The sequence below is a fragment of the Pseudopipra pipra genome, chromosome 2 (assembly GCF_036250125.1).
Source record: "Pseudopipra pipra isolate bDixPip1 chromosome 2, bDixPip1.hap1, whole genome shotgun sequence".
Lineage (NCBI taxonomy): Eukaryota > Metazoa > Chordata > Aves > Passeriformes > Pipridae > Pseudopipra > Pseudopipra pipra.
This window is the reverse complement of record NC_087550.1, coordinates 113,568,766-113,580,405: the sequence shown is the minus strand read 5'-3', so window position 1 is coordinate 113,580,405 and position 11,640 is coordinate 113,568,766. Positions and strand designations below refer to the sequence as shown.

General features: G+C 41.7%; 1 protein-coding gene across 3 annotated transcripts in view; it reads right to left on the bottom strand.

Moving 5' to 3' along the window:
* LOC135410330 (myelin-oligodendrocyte glycoprotein-like) overlaps positions 1–11,640 on the bottom strand; it is a 32,446-nt gene that overhangs the window by 1,717 nt on the left and 19,089 nt on the right. For 2 of the 3 annotated variants that reach the window (XM_064646953.1, XM_064646952.1), the window contains 4 exons: positions 10,426–10,511; positions 9,981–10,033; positions 4,265–4,600; positions 3,153–3,188 (listed from right to left, as the gene is read on the bottom strand). In XM_064646953.1, the coding sequence (XP_064503023.1) occupies positions 3,153–3,188; positions 4,265–4,600; positions 9,981–10,033; positions 10,426–10,433 (433 nt within the window). In that variant the 5' untranslated portion in view covers positions 10,434–10,511. The remainder of the gene's footprint in view (positions 1–3,152; positions 3,189–4,264; positions 4,601–9,980; positions 10,034–10,425; positions 10,512–11,640) is intronic. The other variant, XM_064646954.1, reaches the window with a different exon arrangement.

Below are 11,640 nucleotides of genomic sequence, written 5' to 3'. Positions count from 1 at the left end.
GTGTGATACATTTTGCATGAGTGCACTGATGGAAGAGTGTTTGTAAACTGATGTGGATTTTGGCTCATTTTCAAAATTCCCCTTTTGTGTGTGTGCACACCATCCAGAAAAGCCAGTCTCAAGGTACTGTGACAAATAAATTTTTCCTCATCGTAGAAAAGGCACAGAAACTCAGAGACAATGAATGCAACTTAATTTTCTGGATGACTAAGAATTGTTTAAAATCCTGATAGAAAAACAACAATGAGCCAGTTGCCTACAGGGAGGTGTCCCTGCCCAAGGCAGGGGGGTTGGAACCGGATGATCTTAAAGATTCCTTCCAAACCAAACCATTCTATGATTCTAGGATGAAAATACATTACTATTCTTCCTTCTCGGGCTCTGAGGTAGACATCATGATTAAGAGTCCATAAATAAGGGTAATAAGTGTTAAAAAGTCTAGGCTACAGATGCTCAGGTGGTAGCAATATGGTGTATCACTATTTGTATGTAACCCACAAGTGGACAAATTACCCTTGGCACAGGTGGTACCTGCGGCCTGTGCTGGGTGTAGTACACCAGGAAAATAATATTTTGAACTCCTGACTTAAACAGAAGAGAAATTTTTCCTTTAAGTGTTCAGGTTCAAGTCCTTTTCCTGGAAGATCAGGCTGTACATTGTTTTTGATATCAACAGCCTGAGGGCTCTTCCTATCACTGTGGTATCACCTTTCAGTATCTCATTGTAGTTAACTCATCACTAGTCAAGGTGCTTCCCCCTCCTCTTCCTAGAAGAAGTATGTGATAATTAAAGTGTAGAGCAAGTAAACATCAGTTATCTTCAGTAACACTTTGAAATTAGGATTATAGCAAGTCTCCTGGCCTCTTGTGCCCTCTTCCATGCCAAGGCCATTTCATTTTTCCCAGAAAAAATGTTAAACAAGTTTTATTGACCCAGACGGAGTCTCGCAAGACATGCAGAGTGACAATACAATTCAGCTCTTAAAAATAACTAGAAAAAATAATCAATCCAGCAAAAAAGCAGAAATGTAGCCAAAGCAAAACAAATCAATCAAGCCAATCAATGTAGCCAAGTGAAACAAAGCTGTTTCTGTTTTATATAAAGAAATAATATCTGCTACTCTGGTTGACTGTGAGGCGTCTATGAGAACTACTGAAAACCATTTGCATATAATGCCTTTGTTCTCAGCAGGTCATTTAACTTTTCTAAGTCCCTTCCAAAATAACAACTAATAAAAACCAGATTCTCCTCCTCCCTTTCTTAAGAAATTGCTGGGGAAAAAAAAAAAAAGAAAAAAAAAAAAAGGGAGATGTGGCTGATGGTTTTATTTAAAAGATGTCGACAGCAGGAGATATTTTTTCCCTTTTGCAAAAAATTACATTTAGAGGGTTAGGATTTTGTTCTGTCCTCCTCCCCAAGTCCCTCAAAATCCAGCAGTACAAGAACCATCAGGTGTCAAAAGTGTGTAATTCAGTTTGTACTCCTATAGTGAAATGAAACACTCACCCTTTGTCCCAATACATTTTTTTTTCCTCAGTGAAAATACTTTTTCATAGGAAATAGTTTATAACGAGGGAAAGTTTTCAGGAAGCTTTTGGCTGAGTCAAACATATATACAACTTTAAATACAGCCTACTTATCTTTTGGTTTTCAGGATTTTCCATTGCTATTCATTAAAAAGTTTGACCCTTGATAATTCATTATCGTTTTGTGGGAGGTAACAGCAAGAGATATTACAGCTGTTTGCTTTTATAATGTTGCAATGTGGTGCTGTGCCACTGGAGGTACATAATACCACCTCGAATTTAACTTCATGTTTTTTAAAGACCTTTAAACCAGTTAGAGTAGTTAGGTCTTAAAAAAGGATATTTCCTGTAATTCTTCAAGTCGTTTTTTGCTCACGAAGCACAAAACTGTTGTTTTTGTTTTGTTTTTTTTTTTCTTCTGTGTGGTCATGAGATAAAACACTGGTACATTTCTCTTCTTAGTTTCTGTCTGAGTTTATTGTGGCCTAATCTGTCTGTAATGTCACATTGTGGCTGAACTTATCAAGTTAACTGCGATATAATTATTGTTATGTGTAAAGGATCGTACCTTTCACCTGCACTGAGATACAAATTGCAGCTATTGATTTTATATGACAAGTTGTTACAGGTTTGACACCAATTTAAGATTTTGTAGAGCTAATAAGAATAATTTGGCTTGTAGGAAGGGTTTCAAGGGAGAACTTACTGATGATGGTATGTACAAGCTGGACATCCCTTCTGTATTGTGTTCACTCCAAATGACCTTGGTGTGGTTACCTCTCTGTGATGGTTAAACCTACAGATGAGCATCTGCACTATATTTCAGAATTGCTTTTGGATGAAATCTGCCTTAATTTCCCAGAAGAGCTTATGTGGAGTCATTAATCATCTGTTTTTGGAATATTTATTACCAAAAGGACCCCTCAAATCTCTTGATCTGGTAGCTCAACTCTACAACTAGCTGAAAGGAGGCTGTAGTGAGGTGGGGGTTGGTCTCTTCTGCCATATCTCAAGTGAAAGGACAAGAGGAAATGGTCTTAAGTTGTGCCAAGGGAGGTTCAGATCAGATGGGGAAAAAAAAGTCACTGAAAGAGTGATTATACATGGGAAAAGGTTGCCCAGGGAGGTGGTAGAGTCACCATCTCTGGCAGTGTTCAAGAGGAATCTGGATGTGGCACTCAGGGACAGAGTTTAGGGGTGATTATGGTGGTGCTGGGGTGACGGTGGCACTGGATGACCTTGAGTGTCTCTTCCAACCCTGATGATTCTGGGATTCATTCATACCAAGGTAATTTACAAAGCCCTTAACTCCCAGAACAGAGTGCCTTCCATGTTACTTGTGTTTTTACTGATTTTTTGGATGCCCATACTGTGATTGTAGCTTTATGAATTAGTGACTGTTGGCACTTCAGGATTCTTCTTCCTGCAGTCTAGGTCTGTCTTAGTGGTGGAGACATTTTTCCCTGTCTGGGACAGCTGTATTTTGCCAGACTTAGCAAGAGAGAACAAGCTCTGTAAGTTTATTGGACTTTCTCCATTTAGCAGATTTTACCAATCTTGCAAATTCAAAATAGAGAACTGGATAATCACTCAGACACTTAGTAAATTAAGGAGTGTTGTCTTACCAGAAGGAAAAGGTGTCTCCTCAGTCCTAGGGGGGGCTGGAAAAAAAACCCCAAGAATCAAAGTTAATTGTTTGACCCTAGAACAGAAAAAGTATACTGATAATTGATCTAAGGGCCAGTGTTTTGGGTTTCTTTCCTGGGTAAGAATACAGTTGTCAAACAAACTGAAAGTTTAAATATGATCACAGAATTAAATCAGAGTAAAAGACACCTTACTGCTCCCAAAAATTAGATGATGGAAATATTTTGATTATGCATTTCCAAAGCACTTATTTTTTCATTTTGAAAACTGCAAAATATTTCACTTTGAAATTTCCTGAACAAAAACGTTTCACTTTACATTTTAAAAACGCTTTTTTCTTTAGAATGATGTGGATTAAAAGAAAGACATTAAAGGGTTTATATTACTTGAAAACAAATTTTTTTCTATTTTAAGCAGAATTTAATATATATGGTTGACCATAATGAAAGTTTCCAGCTGGTTTTTTCAAATAAGACATCATAAAAAGGTATGATTTGTTTTGATGTGTATTCCCTTTTTTTTTTAACTTTCTCTTTTAGTTGGTCAACTGGTCAAACCCAGTGCCCCATCCTTCTGGTGGCCATGCTTTTAGGTAGTTCAAAAGTTATCTCAGTGGTTTGGCATTATTCAAGCATGTATTATGGTCTCACTCATTTTCCTAAAGAAGAAAAATAGTAATTCTTGTTGCATGTGTCCAGCCTTGTCACCAGACCCAGATCTTCCAGCTGCAAGGGAAAAGGAAACTAGCAACTGGCTGTCTTTTGTCTACAAGGGTCTATGGCCTGGACTTTGACAGTACAAATTCACAAACAACCAAATGCTTAAATCTGGGGAGACCTCAGAATTCCTAATGTCCTGTGAAGGGAGAGGGAAGAGGCAGGTGGTTTGCCTTTAGGAGTCCTGCTGCTTCTGTGGATATGCTGTGCTAAACCTTGACAAAGAGGCTTTTTCTTTTCTTTCTCACATATTCTTCCCACAAAAGCAAGGAACAGGATGAAACAGAATGAACAGAATGAGTGAAAAATTGCTTCAAAATTTGAAGTCATCCTAGTCAATGGCCATATATGGCCAAACTAAAAAAAAGTCTTACCTGAGACACTGAGTTTAATATTAGATTTCTTTGTTTGATGATCTGCATCCTGTTTGTAGATGCAGGTATACTCAGCATTGTCCTGTAACTGGACGTTGGAGATCTTCAAGGAAAGGTTGCCGTGCTTCATCTGGTCCAAAAAAAGACTGGTTCTGCCACGGAAACGTTTGTCCTGGGTCCCCAGTGAATCCTGCCCTTTTTGAAAAAAGTGCACTATCTTCTGGTCGATCTGCCAGTAGAGCATTGACTTGGAAAAGATCAGCTCTCCAGGAGGGGTGGTGGAGCAAGGCAAAACAACAGTTTCTCCAACAAATGCACGGCATGTTTCTGGTTGACCTGGAATAAAAAACAGACAACAGTAAAAAACAACATCAGTGTGTAGAGACATAGGGACAACAGCTTTCCTATAATTTGGCTTCATGACATCATTATTGCCACTCTTCCTCCCACTTCTTCTGCTCCCAGCCAGGTAGGAGGTCCTACACGCCAGGATTGAGTGCCCAGCCAGCTGTGCAGCAGGACAGATGCTGCTATGTGCAAGTTGCCTTCACTTTGGCAGTGTGGTTTCTGCTTGAACTCATCTCCTTAGCTGGTGATTTTTCTCCCAGCTTCTGGGGATCTTAGTCTTGAGATCAGGTGTCTGATTTGACTTTAATAGGTCAGTTCACAAGAGGAAAAGGGGATGCAGGGAAGTGAAGGTGGGCACACACGATTTAAAAAGTTCTGTTTTTGTAGGAAATCTGGCTGAAATAAAAGGATAAGTGTGAAAAGTGAGTGCTGGACCAGCAGGAGAAAACTCCTGGATGGGTTTGGTATCCCCCAACTCCCACTGTTTGGCTTTCAGACTGTGACTCCCGACTTGCAAAGAATGTGCTAGAGCCCCCCATCTCCCTTCTCCTGTGGTATCTTGCAGGGGGTCTGACAGAACAGGGCTTCTCTCTGCATATCTGGCTTGTTGTACTCTTGCTTGTACCTGTCCTGTGGTTTCAGACTCTGGCATTATTCTCCAGTAGTCCAGAAAGAAGGGTCTGTCATTTCCACTTTGCCTAAATGACTTTTCTGAGACCTTGGGGAAAATTTGTAGTTCTCCTACACAAGAGGAAAGATGTTACCAGCCTTACCAACCAATTCCAGCCCATGCAAGAGCCGGGATGAGGGTGGCCTGCAGGTGAACACACAGGACCACAGACAGGGCAGGCAGCCACCTGCACATCACTTACACACACTGTTCATTTAATAGATCTGACGCCAATTACTATTATAAATTTTTCCAAGTTAGTTGAAAGCATACTAAAACTTGTACAAATGGGTGATTCTGCCTCAATTCCTACCAGACTGTAGTGTTATATTTTTTGGGGGAAGAGTGGGCTATGGAATAAGGTTTCTACATATTTATAAAGCATAGACAGCTAGGTATTTTCAGCACAGAATTTGGGCTTAAATTAACTTCTTGACCAAACCTGTTTCATAAAATGATTTTATAAATTAAAATGCAGATGAATTAATTTGGATGGAAAAGTTATCCCCAGCGGGGAGCAGAACAAAAGCAGTGTGAGTCTGTGATTGTGCCAAGAAGAAAAGCTAAAATTCACTGTGAAACAACTCAATCTGTTTTCATGGCCAAAGTTCTGTAAAGCATAAGGGGTAAGTAATCAGACTTAATACTGAAATAAATATTCTTGGTCACAGTGTGGTCATTCCTGTGTTCTAGGCTTGCATCAGCTCTCTGCATATATTAGGCTAAAAACCAAAGAGAGTCTCAGTTTCCCTCTGAAGCCACTGGCTCATCAGCCAGGGCTCAGCTTGTCACATGCTCAGGCCTTTGTTTCCATATCAATCAGTGTCTGTTTTGAGGCTTTTTTGGTGTCATTCTGCATCCATTCAGACAGACATAAAAGCAGAAGGAAAACTGTAATACAGAAAGCTGAATCTCAGAGCCAACTAAGTGTCTTTGATTAAAACTCTATCACCAAACATCTGCTTTCCTTAGGTTTTCAGATTTTTCAGCTGAAAATCCCAGCCTGGCTTTGCACAACAGTGTAAAGTTTTAGCTGGAAAAACCACATATCCCCAGTGCTATTTCTACTTGTTGGTGGAAGGAGAATCCCGTTATTGTGTGGGGAGCTCAACCATTTGGCTACACTTTGGCCACAATGACCCCACTCAGCGCTGCAGGCTGGAAAGTGTCCCACTGGAAAAGGACCTGGGAGTGCTGATCCCAGGCTGAACATGAGCCAGCAGTGTGCCCAGGTGGCCAAGAAGGCCAATGGCATCCTGGCCTGTACCAGGAATAGTGTGGCCAGCAGGACCAGGGCAGTGATTGTCCAGCTGTACTTGGCACTGGTGAGATCACACCTGGAATCCTGTGTCCAGTTCTGGGCCCGTCAATTCAGGAAAGACTGAGGGGCCAGAGTGACTCCAGAGAAGGGCAAAGGAGCTGGGGGAGGGTCTGGAGCACAAATCTGATGAGGAGCAGCTGAAGGAGCTCAGGGTGTTTAGCCTGGAGAAAACGAGGCTCAGGGGTGACCTTACTGCTCTCTACAACTCCCTGACAGGAGGGTGTAGCCAGGTGGGGGTTGATCTCTTCTCCCAGGCGACTAGCGACAGGATGAGAGGACACAGCCTTAAGCTGGTCCTGGGAAAGCTTAGGTTGGACATTAGGAAGAAATTCTCCAGAGGAAGTGTGGTTAGATATTGGAATGGGCTGCCCATGGAGGTGGTGGAGTCACCATCCCTGGAGGAGTTTAAGGAAAGACTGGCTGTGGCACTGACTGCCATGGTCTGGTTGACACGGTGGTGTTTGGTCACAGGTTGGACCCAATGATCTCAGAGGTCTGTTCCAACATAATTGATTCTGTGATTCTGTAATTCTGTGATTTTCAGAATGTATCAGATGCTGACCAGGTTTTGCCTCTCAAAGGGGAACCCGAATTTGAAGAGTATACCCAAAGGGTCTTATTTTATTTATAATAAAGCTCAGCCTCCACCCTTACTGCCATAGCACATATGACCCTACAGTCCTCAAGGTGTCCTGCAATTAGTGACGTGCCCAGGCAGAGCCATTTGCTGTCTCCAGCACACCTAGAGGGGCCACCACCACCACCTGAGGGAGGGCAGGGAGAACTGAGCCCCATCCCTGAGCTGTTTGGGCCTGGGGAGCTCAGTAAGGCTGTGCTCAGCAGAGTCACCCTGAGGCAAGGCCATGTCTGAAAGCAGATTGTGGTTATGGCTGACCATGGTTAGACGACCACAGTAGGAGATGAGTGTGCCTGGGGCTGCTGCGGGTGTTTTGGAAGCAATGGAAGAAGTGAACCTCCACAAGAGCTTTCCGGTGGGAAAAGTCCTGTCCACAGGATGTCATTAGGAGAGAGAGCGCTTGCAACGTGTGTTGTTGCACATGGATGAAGAAAAGATAATCCTTACATGGGCAGAACTTGTAGCTCTATTCAGAAAAATGGACAATGAGCATTTTCTTAATGAGTAAAAGAGGGAGAAAGAGCATGGATCCTGTCTTCTGATTGTGGATGCTTCTAAATCTCATACTGGTTTTGGAAGTGTATCTACTTGCTTTTTGGCTTTTTATTCTTTTTCTGAAGCTGGAGGACAGCAGTACATAGTATATGAGCTTAGCATAACCATTCCTTTCCTCTGTACAAACCCTGTAACACTTGGGATGACTCTTGAAACTCCTACCCTGCCCTACACTGCTTTCAGCTGGTAAAACCAGGCCAGCAGGAGCCAAAAAAAGGAGGCACTGCTGAAATTTGCTGGGACAAAGGCAGGTGACTGAAATCTGCTGTAATGAGTTACTTAATGAGCCTACAGCTGCACAAGGTCTTTTGTTGATGGGGAGAACAGACTTCTGGGTACAAGTCAAATAAGTGTCCTTACGGAAGCCAGTTTTGAGAATAAGAATGAAGTCATGCTGAAGGCTGGTGATGTTGTGTTAATCTTCCTACTGAGGCTGTTGATGTACCAGAGGATGTGGAAGTAGGAGCCTCCTGGCCAGAAGTCTGAAGCAACCGTGCAGTGGAGGTGGTGGCAGCTGGATGAATAGTGAATGAAGCAGGATGAGAAGTGCTCATCTGACCTACTGGGTAAGCTTTGCATGCAGAAGGTGCAGGTCTCTATGTTGGAACAAATGAATGTTGGCACACAGCTTCCACTTGCAGCTTTAAGACTTGAATGCTAAGTGAGATGAGTTTATTTTTTTTTTAATTATGTGTTTTAAATATTGCCCAAATGTTTAAAGCTATCAAGGTGAAGTTGAATGTGCCAATTTAACCAATCTGTAAGATGCCTATGATAGGAAAACACTGCTGCTTCAGTATCTAAAGTGTGGTGCAGGGAAGCTCACAAAGACTGGGGGTCTCTGTTTCTCTCTCCTTCTCCCTGAAGGTGATTTAAGTTAATAATTTTTTTTAAATTAGTTGTATATTGCTTCTATCAGAGGAATCTGGGATGCTAGTAGGTGATCTGGAGCTTATGCCTCGAGGAAAAGAGCCTGGAAGTGGGAAGTGTGTCTGTTGTTAGAACCGCATTAATATCATCAGAGTGAATTTAAAAAACAAAGTAGTTTAATGGTGGAAGTACTGGGTTAAGCAAAAATGTTCTGGTGTTAGAAACAAAAGAAAGTTTCTTGTGTTTCTGAGTCCTTATAGCTCAAATCAAAATGTGTTACCCTGATATAGCAGTGTTGTGCAATTCCTTATAGGTTTAAATCTTGCCTGCGTGGAAAAGTATTTTGAGAAGGGTAGAGGGCTGTTTGCAATCACAGTTTCTTGCTCAGAAACACTGAACTTGAATTCCCTTGCTTTTTTGGGGGGGTGAGGGTGGCAGGGAAGGAGTTAAAGGGCAGTCACTTAGGTAGTGTTTTCAGGTGCACTTGGCTGCCAAAGGATCACATCTTGAGTGGCAATAGAGTTTTCACGCTTCTCTGTGGAGACTCGTGAGAGGTTTTGCTAAAAAGGTCAGTTGTGCTTCCAGAAGAAAGGGGTAGACTTGTTCCAGGTGAAGTGTAACCTCCTCAACCACTGGAGCATCTGGTAAGTGTGAGGCACTTCTGAGCAAACCAGGAGTCTTGACCACACAGAGAGCTCTTACTACTGCTGAATTTAAACCTCAGATAAGGAAATGGCAGGGAGTTACCCCTGCACCTTGTATAAAACTCTCTCCCCAGCACATACTAGTGTGTCTCTTTCTTAGGGAAGATTATATCTATTCCTCATAATGTCAGAAACCCATCTCTGCCAGAACTTGGCAAAGCATGTGCAAAGATTTAGGGAGAGTTTGCTGCTGGGCTCTAGTCCTTTTGCTTACCTAGTTATACCTGCAGAGAGCTTGGTATCTTATTGAGTTTAAATACAAAAGCAGATACAAGGCAGTTGGGGGCTGTAAATGATGAGATTCCAAGTCATGTTTAATATTATGGAAATGGTAGAGTACTTTTAAGGATATGGTAGGATAATCTTAAGGTGTGTCAGACCCACAGACTTTTACCTACAAACTTGAAAACCACTTCTTTTGGGTGCTGAGACTTATCTGAAGGTTATGACCTATGATGATGACCTATACTTGCAAACCTTGGACTGTGATGAAATATATGCAAAGCAATGCATGCATTTGTTTTGTTTTGCTCCAAGATTCTGTTGGCAGTTTGTGTATTCACATATAAAGACTTCTGCAAATTCCTAGGTGTGTATTATAATTTATTTACCTCTGGGTAGAGACACAACCAGTAAGCAGGCAACCATCCAGAGTGCAGTCTCCCTAATGAGAAAGAGAGAAAGGTCAAATGCTTTGTTAGAATGCTAGAGCAGAGATCAAAGACCTTTTCTCTGGTGTAATTTATCCTGCCTTTCCCAACTCCTTTATCTGTTAAGATAATTTGGATCTGAAGGTGGACGGATTAGAAACTCTGTCTTATTTTGTCATCTAGTCTTGGTGTGGGTTTTATCTCCTTCCTGAGGTTTCTCAGTGGTTGTAATGGGATGAGGCTTCAGTTGCAAACACCAGACCCCTGGCTTGCATTCTCATGTAGACAAAGTTAATTGCATATAGTCACAGTTTGCTCTTGAGATTATTTTCTGTTGGCAATTAAATGAAATTTCTTTGCTCCCAAACTTCAGCTATTTTGCAGCACAAAATAAAGCATAACTTACCATTTCATTTTTGTGCCTTCCCAGCCCTTGGGAATCTGTCCCTGTTGGGAGCTTCACCAGACCAGCTTCACAGCTGCTAGTTGTGTCTGCAAAAGAGAGAAAGGCTCTTAATTTTTGTTGTTATAAGCATTTCTAATAAGAGAAAATAGGTATTTTACTTGTACATCATTTGCTGTGGTTCAGTCTGCTTTCTCTCACTCTGTGCATGTAAAACATGGTGTATTATTACATATACTGTGTATATAATGTGTATACATTATGTACACCCTGTGTATATACAGTGTCTGTGTATCTGCATTCTGAATACACTCTTGCAATACAAAAAGTGTATTTTCTTGAGCAGGATGGATGTGAGTCACAAGCCATGCACTGACTAGCCTGGAGCTTTTAACCCAGTGAAGGGATTCTTGTTCTACAGCCAGCTGAGATCAAAGAAGGTGGTGAAAGCTGATGGGTGTTGTATTTATCAGGAGGTGTAGGCACCTTCCAACAAACTATCAAATACCACTTGTCCTAGTTAGAACAGCTGGAACCAGTTCATCACTGTATGGGTGTAGCCCAAAACTGTGTGTTCCATGGCCTTCCATGCCATTTCCCAGAAATTGTTATCAATGAACCATTTACACCCTCTGCCCATAGAACCTGACTCCTCAGGCTATAAACTAGGTGTTAAGAGGTGTTAAGATAGGAGGGTGGCTCCCTGTCCTCACACTCTTTTGTGGAACTCCCCTCTCTGAGGGAAGTACTGAGCATTCCTGCCTGAACTGGAGAATATATAATCTTGGAGTCTTGGAACTTTTTTAACCACTCATGGGATCCAGAGGAAGACTGCAGATCACCGCTCTCAACCAAACTGCAGACCATCACTCTCGACTGGACTGCAACCATCACTCTCACCAACAGGTTTTCCCCTCTCCTTTTACTTTGGACTCAGGGGGCCCAAAGAACACCACTCTGTTCATGCCCCAGGGTGCTGGGTTATACATTTGGGTTTTGTGGGTTAAAACCAATTGTTTGTCTGTATAATTGTACTTATTGTATTATTTTATTAAATTGTTATTCTGACTTATAATCTCTCTTTTGAGTTGAGTTCATTTCCCCTGCCAGTTTACCTTTAAACCAGCACACCACTGAAGCTGCATATCTACCAGCAAAAATAATAAACCTATAAAGAAAATGTTGCTTAAAAGAACTTATTTGAGGGAGCTTTAAACA